Source organism: Trichosurus vulpecula, chromosome 7 (genome assembly GCF_011100635.1).
Source record: "Trichosurus vulpecula isolate mTriVul1 chromosome 7, mTriVul1.pri, whole genome shotgun sequence".
Classification (NCBI taxonomy): domain Eukaryota; kingdom Metazoa; phylum Chordata; class Mammalia; order Diprotodontia; family Phalangeridae; genus Trichosurus; species Trichosurus vulpecula.
Genome location: NC_050579.1, coordinates 131,431,555 through 131,448,446, shown reverse-complemented (window position 1 = coordinate 131,448,446; position 16,892 = coordinate 131,431,555). Strand labels below are relative to the sequence as shown.

Below are 16,892 nucleotides of genomic sequence, written 5' to 3'. Positions count from 1 at the left end.
GATAGAGCTAGCCTTGGAACCAGGAAGACTTTTAAGTCCCATCTTTTACACATACTGACTTTGTGAATCTGAACATTTAACTTCTCAGGGCTTTAGGCAACTCTAAGACTATAAGTTACAAAGGAGGTGCTGACTGGCATTAGTGGAGACCCTAGGCGCTCCTGATATCGATGAAATATCAGAAACAGTCCCTGCTCCTATCAATGGTCACGTGGTGAGGGATATAACGTTTAGGTAGTCTACATTCTCTATGGATATCCTTACGATATTATAAGAACTTAGAGAAGGACCATTGCATGAACCCTCTAGTGAACCTAAAAGAAGGCATGAACAAGCAAAGGTGGTAAAGCATGATCAGGCACATGGGCTGAGAGGTGTAGGGTGGTGATCTGCATCTTTGGATAGAAAACCCACCTTAGTGAGATCACTGTTCAATTGGAGCTTCCTTTTATAATTCTAACTTGTAGCAATAGGCTTGGTTAAAATTCAGCCTGAATATAATAAGTATTTCTTTGAGATGAGGAAAATGAGGCCCAGACAAGTTAAGTACTCTCCAAGGTCACACAGATAATAAATGGAAAAACCAGGATTCAAACCCAGGTCCTCTACCTCCAAATTCAGCTCCCTTTCCACTTGTGTCATGTGAGCTTGTCATGTAGCAAGAGAGAGTGATAAAATGGGACAGTCTAAGTGTAATATACACTAAAAGGAAAGCCTAAAGGAAGATCTCCAGCACCATGTGTCAATTCCCTGTGGAAAGATACAGACAAGAACTGCACAGAATGAGAAGGCATTAGGTGGCTTGTAGTCTGGACCCATATCAATGAGATCTCAGAGCCATTATTGAAGTATAGAATGTCATAAAAAATTAATCTTTTAAGTTCTAAGAAAAAAAATGAATGAGGCACCAAACTCAGATACCACCAACACTTCTCTAATATAAATATACATAGTCAACAATTCTCTAGTATCTGCCCCCTGCAGAGCAAATCGATCTCCTTTAAAAATAAAGTTTCACACGCATTCCTAAAATAGTATTTGGGGGTTATTAAATGAGTGGCTGTTGAAGTTCTTAATTATTTCCCATTTCTCTAATAGAAGGAAAATGTGGACTGCTCATATCAAAGATCAGTGTGTCTAAAAAGTTCAGTGTGTGATACAACCTTCTTGGGTATTGCACACCAAACACATGAAAGGCAGCTATGAGAACAGCCAGGGCCATAGTGCAGTCATCCACTTGGGCCAGTTTTTCTTTTTCAAGATACAGAGTAAATTCACAAGCATTGATGTTGAAAGGGTTTCTAACTTTTAAGACTGGTGTCGACACTTGCACCTGGAATAAAAAAAATTAAGTAATTATTACATATCAATGTGTGAAAGTAGTAAGCCATATTGCAATCTAAATTGGATTATTATAGGAAACAAGTTCAGAATTATTGAATTTGGCATTAAATAAATCCCCTGGAATGACAGGTGGTTTTAATTACTTGTCTCACTTTAAAGCAATGATTCTCAAGCTTTTTGGCTTCCAGAACCCTTAAATCAATTTTTAAGCTCTTAAAAATTATTGAGGACCCCAAAGAGCTTTAGTTTATGTGGGTTATATCTATCTATTATCCATCTTAGAATTTAAAACCAGTAAAATTTTAAAATATTAACTCATTAAAAATTAACACATATATAACATGTACATAGTGGGTTTGCTATATATTAACACAAATATAATCTTTATGAAAAAAACTACTTTCTAAAAACAAAAATACTATAAGAGTGGCTTTGTTTTACTTTTTTTTTCCAAATGTCTTTAATGTTGGACTTAGGAGACAGCTGGATTCTCTTATTTGCTTCTGCATTAAATCTCCTGCAATATGTTATTTTGGTTGAAATATATGAAGAAAATCCAGCCTCACACAGATCTTTAGTTAGAGAAGGGAAGAGTACTTTAATAGACAAATAATATCTTTAAGAATCATGCATCATACAAAAAGAGGCAGTATTGTGTAGTGGATATGGCATTGCATTTTGAGTTAGACCTGGGTTCAAGTCCCACCCCAAACACTAGCTGCATAACCAGAGGCAAGTCACTCAATCTTTCTATTCCTCATCTATAAAATAAGAGAGTTGAATTCCATGGCCTCTGAGGTTTCTTCCAACTCTAAACTGAAGAGCCTTTGACTCTATTGTAACAATGACCTAAGCAAGGCTTCAGCTGAGACCAAAATCTAAGACCCTCTCCTTCCGAATGTCCAATTTCCATCAAAGAAACTGATTTTGCAAAATGGAGTGAAATGAAGTTTTCTGTCTTTCAAATGACAATAAAGAATAAACATTACCCTCAAAATATGCCAATATTTTAGCATAACTGATGTTTGCTGACACATTTGCATACCTCTTCATTCATAACAACAAATAGGGTGGGATCATCACCAAAAACATCTGGTAGAAGTAAACATGTGGCTGTCATCTTCATATCTGTCAAAAGCAAATATGTTTGTAACCCAAATGAAAACAAAATTGACATTCTGTATTCAAACTTCTGGGGTTTCATTTTCCTTGAGCCTTTTTTTTGGGGGGGGACACAAGGGGAAGGACAAAGAGCCAAAAATTCTTTAGGTAAAGTTTCATCTACTCAGTTCCTTCATTGAAATGCATCATGATCCATTTAACCTGATTGGTTAAATTGTACCTGACTGGTACTGCATTCTCTGCCACTAATACTCCCCCAGGCTGTTTTTACTAACGTTTCAGGATGTCTTCATCTGTAAACTGCTTCATTCTCTCATGCAACATAGCTGTGATTGGATTTTCCGCCACTGAAAAAGAGGTCAGTATGTTTTCTGAATAAGTCTCCAAAATCTGTCGTGTTTTCTTATAAATGTCAGTTCTGGTGAGTAGCTGGAATTCTCTGAACAGCTAACAAAAGGGGAAGACAAGATAATATTAATAACAAGGAAAGCCAGTGTAATATACAAAACTGAGAAGTGAGCTGATTTTTAGAATCTTTTTTATATTTCTTTATTCTGATTTTTAGAATCTTATTAATTTTCAGTGACTGATGTGAAATCTTAGTAGTTTTAAGCTTCCACTAAAGTCTTCCTCTGTAACTTCATAATATGCAGAGTTCTCAAAAGATTTCTCTTCAAGGCACAAACCCTGGTAGATCTTACCAAGCAGGGGACCTGGTGATAAACTGTATGTTGTCTGAGAGTCAAGCTAGTTAAGTTAACCCCTTTTTAGATCCAAGATTCACTGTCTTCAGAGGGGCAATGGGCCAAGGAATATGCTAGCTTTTCAGAACATGTCAGAACATGACATGAAATTGTCTTAATGGATAAATTACTGAAAGGATCATCTCTGCTCAAACATGATATTATCCTGGTTGGATGGGCACCTAGTTTGTTTGTCAACATGTTCATATTGAATCCTACCTTCAATTGTAGCCAAATTTATGGCAGAATTTCCAGTTATTCTCCCAACCCATATGTCAGAAACCTGTTGAGGTTAGGAGCTTTTGCAGCCTAGGGAATATTGAATCCACTTCTGCCACCTGGAGACTGCGCTCAACTCAAACAGGGGAAGTGGATGAGTATTAAGATTTCCTGGAGAGGAACACGGACAGAGTTCTTCACTTATTTAATCCAAGAGGTGAGTTTCTGAATAATGTTGCTCCTGATCCTTAGCCTCCTAGTTAGAGGCCTGGGGTTTCCTGGTTAATTCAATCCTGAAATCTAACCTTGTAGTCAAAGAAGAGGAATTTCATGGGATGTGCAAACCTTACACTGTAAGTAACCCTGAGTTCAAGAGTTCTGGGAATCAGCTTTTTCTCAAGTTAATGGAAATGTCAGCAGAACACCTCTGGTCCAGAAGAAGATTGAACATATGGTTCTCAGTGCCTGAGGGAGCATTGACAAGGGATTAAGAGCATGATATGAGGTGCAAGGGATTTGGACTCTGCAACCCACTAATATAGTGAACTATTTGGATAGCATGGGTTCAATAGGAACAGGGCTTGCCTATCTAGGAGACTGCTCCCACGTGTGTTTATCTTCAAGGAAAGTTCAAACTCTCAGGGTAATACCATAATGTGGGACGTATATTTATAGATCTCTGTGGGGTTTAAAAGAGATTCACTGAAATGTCGAGGTGCTGACCATTTAGCAGCCCCAAGTTCAGTTCCCTTCAAGGGGAATCTGAATTATGCTTGTCTGAATTTGGTGTACTTTAGGACCTTGTGGAGGAAAAAAAAGTCTGTCCTATTTGACAGGAAGGAGAATTGAAATGATTTTTTTTAATTTTTTATGGACTACTGTTAGTAAGCAAGCATTTATTAAGCACTTACCTTGTGCCAGGGGATGGGGACCCAAGAAAAAAAGCAAAAACAATGACTCCATATTTTCTGCATTGTCTCTGCATAGGTTTATGTCCTTTGCATCTCCTCTACTTTCTTTGGGGAAGAAAAAAGGCTGCCTTGTACCTTATATTTGCATTTTATACTTTGAAAACTTGTACAGGATGTGGGTTTCCTTTAACCCACATATGTGGAAAATTAGATATGAACTATATTCAGAGGCTTTCCCAGAGTAAACTCTGGATAGGAGCATAACAAGCCAAAAAGAAAGGGATCTTTTGCTTAATTCCTATGATCTGACCTATTCTTTGTGAGTCCAGAACTTAAACCCACATATAGGCTTGCCTGCCACCATAGTGAGTAGTCCTGCAAATGTAATTTCTCCTACCCATCTCTAGATGGATAAATCCTCACCGTCAAGATCAAACTGTTAGGTTTCTACCTATTGACAACTAGGTGGCTCAGTGGATAGAGTGCTGGTCAAGTTCAAATGTGGCTTCAGACACTAGCTGTCTGAGCAGAAGGGCACAAGCTCACTTGATCTTGTAATTCTGGTCCAGATATGAAAAAAATGAAAGCAGGAACTGGAAGTCAGACAACAAGCAGCAAATAAAAATGAAATGTCTGCCAGAATTTCTCTAACAGCCTATTGTCTTCATTTAAGGACAGTAGAACCATTATATTTGAACTTTAAAGTCTTAGGCCCCAATGTGCTAAATGAAGAAGTAGAAATGGCACTAATGAGTACAAAGATGAAAAGAACATCTGGACCAGAGGAAACCCATATGGTGAAAGTGGATGGGAGGTGGAGGGGAGAGGATCAGCTGCTTCTCAAGATAACTGAGAGATAGGGAGATACTTGAGGATAGGGAAAACATCATGGATAGAATTACTAGTGAAAAAGTGACCTGAAAGACAACTAAACTACAAGTCAATTTCCTTATCTCAATAAAATTTTTGTAGAAATGTGCATATATTATTGATAAAAAGCATAAGAAAGGAAGTCAGCTTCTGTAGCCAATATTCTATAGCATATCACATCTTTAGTCACATAACTGACTGAAGAGTGTAATATACATCTAAAGATGGATAGTATAATTATTAGTTTGTTAATAAAATGGAAAATTGACTCAGTAGAACAAAATACAATTTTAAGGCTCTCCTCCTTTAAGATCTTTCCTTTACATGTGTTAAAATCATGCAAGATTACTTTAGAGATGCAACAGAGAAGACTATGTAGAGACTTTTTCCTGCACTCCCTTAGTAATCAATTGCTCAAGGTGCCTAGACTTTGACAAAAAATAGAGATCTAGAGGAAAACAGCAACAATCATAAAGTTCATATTAAAACAAGACAAAAAGATAATGTACCTTTGCCTCAAGACTTTTTTCATATTTAATATTTTCTTTTTCTCCAATTCCATGTAAAAACAATTATAACATTCTTTTTTCAAAGTTTGAGTTCCAATTTCTCTCCCCTCCTTTCCTACCCTCCATCCCCTCATTGAGAAGGCAACAAATTTGACATATGTTATACATGTGCAGTCATGTAAAACATTTCCATGTAAGTCATGTCTTAAAATATTTTCAGAAAATAATGCCAATCTACCCACTGGAAATTTGGGAGGTTTCACCTACTGCTACTTAACAATTTTGTCGCTCAAATTTATTATTAGATTATCATCACAACACTAAAAATTTCTTTTAATATCTCTTATTAAAATGACATTAAGAAAGTGAAAATAACACATTTAAAGGATGTATCAGCAAATTCATTGGGAAGATTATTTGATATATGCTTGGAATTTTTAATTTATATTCACTCATCATAGAGATCTATAACAGAAATCTATGGTATTCATTACCCTGGAATACTCTGAGACCACTAATTTTTTTAAAAAATGTTTAGGGTAAGTATAATAGAACCATCTCACCAAATCATAAATGAGGAGAATGAGGCATTGGAGGAGAAACTAGAGCATTGTTAATCTGAACAAGATCTAGGGGGTTGACTGTATTGCAAGATCAATGGGGCAGTGGAAATAGTTCATTCGATCTTGGGCTTCAACTAGCTAAAGTACAGTGTCCAGAATGAGTGGTCTCACTTTCTCTATCCTAGTCAGACCATGTTTTAGTTCAGTTCTGGGCACCACAGCTTAGAAGGGGCCACTGACAAAGTTGAAGCATATCCAGAGGAACCTAACTGAGATGAAGAGGAGATTCAAATCCTCATATGAGAACAGGTCAGAGAGAAACATATTGGAAGGGTTGTCGCATAGAAGAAGTAATTGGGCTTGTTCTGTTTGGTCCAAAAAGCAGTACTAAGAATAAGGGGTAATTTATAGGGAGATTTTGGCAGCTATTAGAGCTGCCTTGGAGCATGGTGAACTCATCACTAGAGGTCTTGAAATGAAGGTTTGGTGACCATTTGTTTGGGATGTTGTTTAAAGGATTCATGATTTAGGTAGGAGGTGGTGTAGATGGCTTCTGAGACCTCTTCTACTTCTTGAGTTTCTAAGATAAAGTATCTGTCAACCTCCCCAATTACAGGCATGGGAATCAGCCATGAAATTGAGCAGGCAGTAAAACGTGGACTTCAGACAGACCACAGCTTCCCTATCATGGCTTTAGATGATCAGCAGTGGGCTTTCGAAGGTACTATCCTATTGCAGACCATGCTAAAGCATGACCTCTGAAATAGTACAAATGAATGACCTGTTTTGTAAATCAGACATCACACCACTGTTTTTGTACAGCAATCTAGGGGCTACAGGAAGGGTCCAGGAGTAGGGGAGAGGCAGCATTATTGAGAATATAATAAAAAAATATTATGAGAGAGAAAATGTACCTGATAAGGACACTTCAAGAAAGGAAACATTTTGAGAATTTCCTTCAAAGGTGTCTTGTTGTTAATCATCTTTCTTCGAATTTCCAAAGTCTGGCTCATCCTGTTGTCAATTTCTCCCCAGTTCTTTTCGGCTTTGACATATTCTTGATGGAACCAGTTAATATGTTCATCTACCTCAGAATCTAAATAAACATCTTCTTCCTGCAAAATATTTACAAATCATCTGAGTTTCCAAAGGCAGTTTGAGACTTTAAAAAATGGCATTTACAATCTGTTCCTGCATACACTTAATAATGCAATAATTATTTAAGCATTACTATTAACAGTTTTACTTTGGCTTTTAAGGTAGGGTGCTAATAAACAGAATCTATTAGACTGCAAACAACCTGGCTAATTAGGCCCCATGACTGTGCTAATCTGTACTGTACAAGCACAAAGAGTTATTGCCTCTCCCAAACCACTTCACTAGCAGTAAAACCAGATATTCCCAAAGCCCATAATTTTTTCCTTCTTCATTTAACTATTAGGATAAAATGAGATGACAAAAGAAACAGAGGCGAGAAGAGAAAAGAGAAGGAAATACTTAACAATGATTTTTCTCTTTCAAAATAATTCCCACGAGTAGCTAGGATCAACTTTATATTATATACATTCTATATTTATAATGTCACAATATACAATAAGAATTAATGTTCAGAATGATGAATTTAAGGCATGGTGAATAACGCTGGACTTGGAATCAGTAAGAGCTGGGATTGAATTCTGCCTCAGTTAATCTCCTGAGCCTCAGTTCCCTCAAATGGAAAATGGGGATGATGATACTTACACAACCTACCTCAGAGCTATTATCAGAAACAAATCTAAATATCCCATGTAAGTGAATTATTGTTTCACTCTTTTCATCTTTTCTTGATGGGGTTTGCATAGAAACAGTCCTGGAATAAGTCATTGTCCTACTCTTATCCATTTTGTAACAACAATGCTACTTGCCACTACCGTGGCTATGTAAGGCCAACAACACCAGCACACAGGACAGCTGCCAACATAGGTTCTTTGATCTGCTTTTCTAAGGAAAGCGACTTTAAGGGGTTTACAATCTCACTTTAACTAAACATACATGTATCATTTACTTAGTTCAGGGGGAAAAGTCAGCACTCTGAAATTCAGAGAAAACACAAACAGAAATTACAAGCAGAAGTTATATAAACGTGCAAATAACACAAATCAACAGACAGGTTTCTGTCTGTCCATAGCAATACATAGCAATAGTTACCAGAGAGAGAAGCACCAACATCTGAGTTTTCAAAGCCAGGGGGCTCCTTAATGGCTACACAGAGTCTCGTCTGGCCAAATCACACTAACACTGCTCCAGTGACTGAGCCCCAATCAAAATGCTAACCTCAGATTATATAAACGCTTTTTCAGGGCCCGAGGGCTTCACACCTCTCTAAGGCTTTACACCTCTTGAGGGCTTCACACCTCTCCTGACCTAACTAGCAAAAGGGTGTGAGCCTTCCTACAAACAAGGGCAAGACTCAATCAAAGGCACTTACTTGATTGCCTTTAGTTCTGAGAAGCACTCCAAAAGAAAAAAAACGGTAAAAAGTCCCACTTTGCTTTCCCTTACACCTTTGTGTTCTGTTCTATGGATCACTGTACAGATATATAAAATACCTGATTTTACATAGTTGAATAAAAGTATTAGGACATAAGATTATCCTCTGTAAGCTCACTGCAAGCATCTTCTCTACAGCTCCAGCAATAGACAAGATGAGAGGGATGTTATGTAACTTTTCCCATATGATTTTGGTCTCCTCAGCCAGATCTCTGTACTTTGAAAGCTTTCCAAATAGCTGGGAGATAATGAGTATTTGGGATGGCAGCATCTATTAAAAATTATGTTTTTATGAGTCAATGTCATATCCAGTCTATTATTGGCAACAGTTTGGTTTTTGAGAACAATCTGATTCTAATGCCATTTATAAGTTTCATTGTCCAGGAGCTTTTGTCTGTCAATCCATTAAAGATAGTGATCTGGTATGTGATAGATGGTAAGTTTTTAATAACCTGTAATGTTATGTCATGCATAGTCTTTAATGTTTCCTTGCATAACTTAAAATGATCACCAGATCATGGTATCCTCACAATAATTCTTCTGTACTTTCTGTTGGCAGTGCCCTAAATTGCCATCATGATATGATGGTATCAAATGATATCCTCATATCATTTCCAGAAACAAAGCTTTGTGATTTAGCAATTTGTTCAACATTTCTTTGTTGAGATATTGTTGGCTGAGTTCATATGTATGTCACCTACAGAGGTTCCTTTTTATTTCAGTCTTAGATTTTAGTTATTCCATAGGTCGAATCCATCCATCCAGAGGAAATCCCCTTATGGTTACATTGGATGAACTAATTTACATTATTATCACTCTTATCATTTTGAGATGCTGAGTCAAAGGTTCAATTATGTTCATTATATAAATTGGGGGAGGGTAGAAAAGGACAGAATAATAGCATTCTAGTTAGCAAGCAGTTAAACTGAAAAATAAACTGGAAATCCCCTATTCCCTAATGATTTGTGTAAAATGAAGGTTTCATATACCAAGTTTTGCATTAACACTGAGAATAAAAGAAGTCAATATTTCTAAAAAAGTCATTTGCAGGCTCTTCCAGTTGGCTACAGAAAAGGAGGTTAAAAATGTCTATCTAAATGTGATGGCAAGTTCCTACTGCAAGAATTTAAAAATATATATTGGTAGATGCTTTGGCAATATAGCTTTTGCTAGGTACAGAAGAAAACCCCAGATATATTGACTGGCCTGCCCTATAATCTGTGCAATTCATTCTCTCACTGACACATTAATTAGCTCATTCAACAAAGATTTATTATGCACAGAGGGAACTACGCTAAGCATTAGGGATACAAATGTAATGAGAACCCAAGTCTTTGCTGGCCAAACTTTGTTCCTCACCCTCCAGTGTTTTTAGTGCTTTTTTTTTTAAAGCATGTATTAGCTTCAGTGTCATAGTTGGTTTCTAGTCACTTGAATGGATGAAGGGAGTCTGGCAAATGATAAGAAGTAGGCGTATTTTCTTCTAGCCCCAAGAGACTCCATGGGAGGTGTTCATCATGTAGCAGAGCACCTTAGAGCAGGGAGGAGGTCATTGGAATTCAGGTGCCCCATCTCAGCTAGGAGCTAGGGCTAGGCAATGTGAATTGAAACAGGGTCTTCATTGCAATCTTTTTACGTCTCCAGAATCCCTTTTTATATTCATAACAAGGCAATCCTTTCATACCTCCCTAATCAATTCACCATCCTACTGGCCACAGTGGCTATTCCACACCTTTTCACCCCTCCCCCAGCCTTCCATGGCACTTCTCCTCCCATCATCAGAGCTGAGGACTTTGCTTCATACTTCACCAAAACATTGGGGCCATTTAGCAAGGGTTCCCTTTTCCCCCCTTCTCTTTGTTTCATATTATTCATATGTCTTCTCCAATGTCACCTTCTTCACTTGTCTCACACAAAAAAGTGGTCCTTCTTGTCAAGGTGAAGTCTTCTCTATGGACTCTTGATTTCATTCCATCCCATCTACTCTAGTAGAATGCTCTTTCTGTCATCTCCACTCAGATTTTGAGTTTCTCTCTACATACTGGCTGCCTCCCTATCATGCACAAACATGCCCACATCTTCCATGACCTTAAATAAAAAATCAAAACAAAACTCTAATTTGATCCAAATGTACCTGCTAGCTGTTCATTCCATTTCTTTCCTTTTGTAGCATTTCTTAAATAGTTGATCCTTTTTTCTCACTTTTAAAGTACAATAAATAGTTCCTTTCCTCTCACTCTTCTAAACCCTCTGCAGCCTTGCTTGTGACCCTATCACACCATGGACACTGATTTTTCCAATGTTAACAATGATGTCTTAATTTCCAAATCTTATGGCCTTTTCTCAGTCTTCATCCTGCTTGATCTTCTGCAACTTCTGACACTTTTTTTTCTAACATTCCCTGCTGTACACTCTCTCCTTCCTACATTTCTGTGACACTTCTTTCCTGGTTCTCTTCTACATATTTGATTGCTTCTTGTCAGATTGGGTTTTGTTGTTGGGTTGCTCTTCAGGGATGGGGAAACTGTGGCCTTGAGGCCACATGTGGTCTTCTAGGTCCTCAAGCATGGCCCTTTTGGATTCAGTCACAGGGCCACATTTAAGGACCTAGAGGGTTGCATGTGGCCTCTAGGCTGCAGGTTAACCACCCCTGCTTTAGATCAAGCCCACTACCTGTGGGTGTCTCCTAAAGCTCTATTGTCCTGGGCCCTTTACACCCTTTATACTATCTTGCTCAGTGATCTCATCAACTTCCACTGCTTTGTCTCTTGTGTCTATGCTGATGATTTTTGGTTTCATATCACCAACTGCTATTGGACATTTTAATTAGATGTCCTGTAGACATCTTAAGCTTAACATGTCCAAAAGCGAAGTCATTATCTTCCTATCTTTCCTATGGCAGAGGTACCAAACACCTTGCAAGGCCAGATGCGGACCATACCAGATTAAAATGTATTTAGAAGCTATTTAACAAAATAAATTAAAATGCAATAAATCATAGACAATAGTAACAGTTCATTGTTTGCCAAACATAGTTAATGCTCTAGGTAACCATGAACCCTCAGGGATCCTTATGTGCAGTTTAGTGGCTCTGGTTTCTATTTGAGTTTGACACCACTGGCTTAAAATGCGGGTCAGGACCCCATATGGGGTTCCAAAAAATTGGGCAACAGTAAAAGGTTTCTGAACTTGCGATGATAAAAAATTAATTAAAAATCAAATGCATAATGAATCCAAGGTGTTAGCAGCAGCACTTGCCTGTGTTACATTGTGAAACTTCATTGCAGCCTTGGTTCTGAACACAAAGCATGCACACTTTGCACTGTGCATGCCCTCAGGCCACACAACACCAATGAACAGCTGCTGAAATGGGAAAAGGGGTCTCAAGCTGGAAAAAGTCTAAGAAGCCCTTGTACAGGGCACCAACGTCCTCTCAGTCACCCAAGCTCCCAGTCTCATTCTTGATGACTCATTCCTGCTCACCCTACATATCCAATCTGTGGTAAAGTACCATCTCTTCTACCTTCCCAACATCTGTTGTGTATGCCTGCTTTCTTGACTTATACAGCCAACACCTTCGTGCAGACTCTCATCACTTCATGTCTGAGCTATTGCAATAGCTTTCTAGTTGATTTCCCTCCCTCCAAATCTGTCTCCACTCCTGTTCATGCTTTACTTAGCTGCCAAAGTGATCTTTCTAAAACAAAGGTCTGAACACATCACCTCCCACCCCCTACTCAATACACTCCAATGCTTCCCCATTACTTCCAGGATCAATACAAAACCCTCTGTTTGGCTTTTAAAGGCCCTGCCTCGTTCCTACCTTTCCAGGCTTCTTATACTTGACTCCAATCCATATAATGTACAATCTAGTGGCACTGGCTTCCTTGCTGTTCCTCACACAAGACACACTATCTCCCAATTCTGGGAATTTCACTATGCTTCCCCAATGCCTGGAATGCTCTCCTTCCTCACTTCTGCCTCCTGGTTTCCGTAGCTTCATTCAAGATTCAATTTAAATCTCACCTTAAAAAGCTCACCCCCTGAAAGGGACCTCTAACAATCCCTTATCTAGTGCCTTGACTTTGGGATTACTCACCATTGATACTATCTTTTATGTCCATAATTGTTTGAATATTATTCCCTCCCCAAAAGAGAATACCAGCTTTTTGAGGGTAGAGACAGTTTTTTATTTCTTTGAATTACCCCATGTTTACCATGGTGCCTGGCACATAGTAAGTGCTTCTTGGTAAGTAATAACAAATAATAAATGCATGGTGACTTCCAGGCAATACAAGGAAACTTCACAAGCAACCTGAGAGGGTCCTTTTGTAACCCTGTGAAGTGAAGATGTGGGCTAGACTAAAACAAAAGAGCCAAAAGTGTGTTCTTTAAGCCAGCAGGCATGTTGGACTTCACTATCTCCTTGGATGAGTAGTAAACACTTTCTTGAGGAAAGCAAAGCAGATGGTAACCAGAATAACTGTGGACATAGTGGCCGTGACAAAGTGTATTAGAGAAAGAACCCATAAGCGTCAATGGAATTGAGAGGCTGGAGCAATCCTGAACCACATGTAAGCCCCTAAAACATAATGAACTACAAACATCTGGAGAAAGAAGACCAAGAGACAGATCACAGAAAGTAGAAGAGAGATTGGAGAGGCAGGGAAACCACCCTCCAGTAGTTTCAGAAGAGGAAATGGGACCAAAAAACAACAGGGCTTGTTGTTATGGTTGTTCAATTGTTTTCAGTCAGGTCCAACTCTTTGTGACCCCATTTGGGGTTTTCTTGGCAAAGATCCTAGAGTGGTTTGCCATTTCCTTCTCCAGTTCATTTTACAGATGAGGAAACTGAGTCAAATAGGGTTAAGTGACTTGCCTAGAGTCATATAGCCTGTAAGTGTCCAAGGCCCGACTTGAACTCAGGAAGATGAGTCTTCCTGATCCCAGGCCCTGCATTCTATCCACTGCATTACCTAGTTGCCCCAGCACTAAGGCACAAAGCCATAATATAGGGCATAAACGTGGACTATTCCCTTACTAATACTCTGAGTCATGTAGATCACATGAAGCAAAGGGAGGCCAGGACAAATCACTTCCCTAGACTGCTTAAGTTCTTTTCTTGCTTTGGTGTTCTTCAATACTAGGCTGGTGCTATAATCTCAGGTAAAAATCTTTTTTGTTATTCTGTGTTGTGTGAAACAGTTCCATATTCCATGCTATGGAAGCCTAATGCTTACATAGGAATGGAGAGCCCTTTGGCTAGAAATGAACCAAATTCAGATATCCAGGCTCACAGTAGAAACCTCAGGTTGCAGTATGACCCACACAGGGAAGTTCTTTAAATTGAACCCGTCCCCATCCAATTGTTTCTAGATGGGGGAATCAAGAAAGCTCTCAAGGTAGAGGATAATAGTCAGTATCCATGTTTGGTCTTAGAGATAGAGATTAGTCTAGAGACAAATAAATGTAATCCAAAGTAGCTTTAACTGGCTCCCACAGAATTTAAGATTTGGAAGGGACTTTAGTTACCATATACCTGAACACAGATTCCTTCTACAACAGTAGTGTTGAACTCAAATAGAAACAGGGGCCACTAAACCATACATAAGGAACCCTGTGGTATGTGTGCTGACTTAAAAAAAACATATACTGTAACATTTTCTGTTCTACTGTATTTTTATTTATTTATATTTTAATTTTATTTATATTTTAATCTGGTTTGGGCTGCACTCTGTAGCACTGTGCGTTTGACACCTCTTCTCTACCACATACTCAGGATATGGTTATCTGGCTTTTACTGGAAGACCTCTAGTGAGACAGAGTCTACTTCCTCCCAATTTCTCTCTCAAGTGTGTCTCATCACATTCCTTCACTATATGAAACTTGATCAAAGGGCCTACTGTGTATCCTGTGCTAGGGGCCTTTGGTGATACAAATATAAGAGAGGGAGTCGGTCCCCAGCCAAGTGATTTAATATCCCTCATCCTACCCTCACAGCCTCTCTCCTCAAGGAAGGGGAAGCCATTGGGAGAAAAAACAACTAACTGTGCCCCTGCAGTCTTTAAATAGCTCATACTTTATGCCCTGGAGTCACTCACAGTTCATCAGCTCATTGTGGCATTTTTGCGGAGTGTCATCCATGTGCCTACACTAAAGAGCTGCAGAAAGGGAACAACACACAGGACTGGAAAATGGGAGACCACAAGAAGCCCTGTGGAGCTAGAGGAGTGGAAGTGGAGACAGAAGCAACAAGACACCAGGATAGAACCCATAGAGGCCAATCAGGCATGAGAAATTTTATGACAGACACTGTGTCACTGGGACTCTCTCAGACTACCAACCCCAAGGCAATCAATCTATAATTTCCTTTCTCCTCAAAGCTCCTTGTTTAACTTTCTCTGTTTTAAGGAAAATCTATTTATCATTCTTTGTTTTAAATGCTTACTTTGTCTTTAAAAATAGTGTTAATCATAGGCATTTCCTAGTCTGGGCATACTTAAAAAGAATTCAGTTGGAAAGAGGCAATTGATGGAGAGCTTAACACTGAGGTGTTTTGCCAGAGTGCTGTCTCTGGCTGGGGGCCCAGAGCTTTTTTATTTGTTTCTTTTTAAAAGATTGTTTTGTTACAACTTCCCAGAGCAGAAAAAGACTGTTTATACTGGAAAACTCATATAGGTAATGGATCAGTTATAGAGTGTTGAAATATGAGGTGTGAATAGGAGTGGCTGAGCAACCCTGATTATTATCTACCACCAAACCACTATTCTACAAAGATAAAAAGGACAAAAATTCCTGACTTCTCTAGCTGACAGATTAGAACATGATAAACACACAACAAAGATATAAACAATGGGCTGTGAGAATTCAGAAAAGGGAAAGATCATTTCTGACCTGAAGTATTAGGGAAGCTACATGGAGGAACTAGCATTAGACCTGTGCCTTAAAAGTCATTTAGGATTTAAGTAGGCAGAGATAGAAAGGGAAAGTGCTCCAGGCACTGGGAAATTGTAAGAGCAAAGATGAAGAGGTCAAGTCAAGTCAAGAAGTGTTTGCTGAATGCCTGCTATGTGCCAGGTTCTGTGCTAAGTACTAGTAATACAAAGGAAGGTGAAAATGGTCCCTGCACCCAAGGAGTTTACAATCTAGTGGGGGAGACAGCATGAAAACCACTATTGACAAACAAGTTACAGACAGGATAAATTGAAGATAATCTCAGAGGAAAGGCACTGACATGAAGGGGGGCTAAGGATTTTTTGCATAAGGTAGTATTTTTTCATTTTTTAAAACTTATTTATTTTTAGTTTACAACATTCAGTTCCACCATAAGGTAGCATTTTAGCTGATTCATGAAAGAAGTCTACAAAGCCAGGAGGTGGAGGTGGAGGTGGAGGTGAAGAGGGAGATACTTCCAGGCATGGGAGACAGCTGGTTAAAATGACTGGAGTTGGAAAATAGAATGTTTTATGAGAAACAGCAAGGAAGCCAGTGTCACTGATACAGCCCATGGAAAGGAATGAGATGTAAGAAGCCTGAAAAAGGCTATGAGGGTCTTCAAAAGCCAAATAGAGTATTTTATATTTGACTCTGGAAGTCATTGGGAACCATTGGAGTTTACTGAGTAGGGTAGGGGGTTCTATGGTCAGATCTGTGTTTTAGAAAGATCACTTTGGTAGCTAAGTGCAGTATGAATTGGAGTGAAAAGAGGCTTGAAAGGAAGGAGACCAACCAACCAGAAAGCTATTGCAATAGTGTATTGGTAATTAAGGAGGGCTTTTCACACGTATTCAATCAAGTGGCCTTGAAGAGTTTAGCCTTTGTTTACTTGGTTAAATTAGGAGTCCTTGATGACCTCCTTACCTCAAGAAAAGCTTAGTTTACATGGGTTTGAGTGACATGTTTGTGATATCAAAGGCTTTTAGACCATGTGGGTTTAAGTAGCATTTTTGTGACGCTTTCAGGTCACGTGGGTGAGTCGCATGTGTGACTCACCTCTGACCCTGAACAAGATATATAAACCCAGAGGTTGGGGTTCTCCCTTGAAGCTCTCACTCCTGGAGGGGTGTTGGTGTGGGACTCAGG

General features: G+C 38.8%; 1 protein-coding gene across 1 annotated transcript in view; it reads right to left on the bottom strand.

Annotated features, from left to right (window-relative positions):
- Window positions 1-1,072: 1,072 nt before the first annotated feature.
- The window catches only part of SAMD3 (sterile alpha motif domain containing 3), a 61,643-nt gene continuing 45,823 nt past the window's right edge, over window positions 1,073-16,892 (bottom strand). Inside the window, exons 7-10 of the mRNA XM_036768990.1 lie at window positions 7,196-7,396; window positions 2,742-2,913; window positions 2,390-2,472; window positions 1,073-1,333 (exon numbers count right to left, since the gene is read on the bottom strand). Of these exons, the coding sequence (XP_036624885.1) occupies window positions 1,073-1,333; window positions 2,390-2,472; window positions 2,742-2,913; window positions 7,196-7,396 (717 nt within the window). The remainder of the gene's footprint in view (window positions 1,334-2,389; window positions 2,473-2,741; window positions 2,914-7,195; window positions 7,397-16,892) is intronic.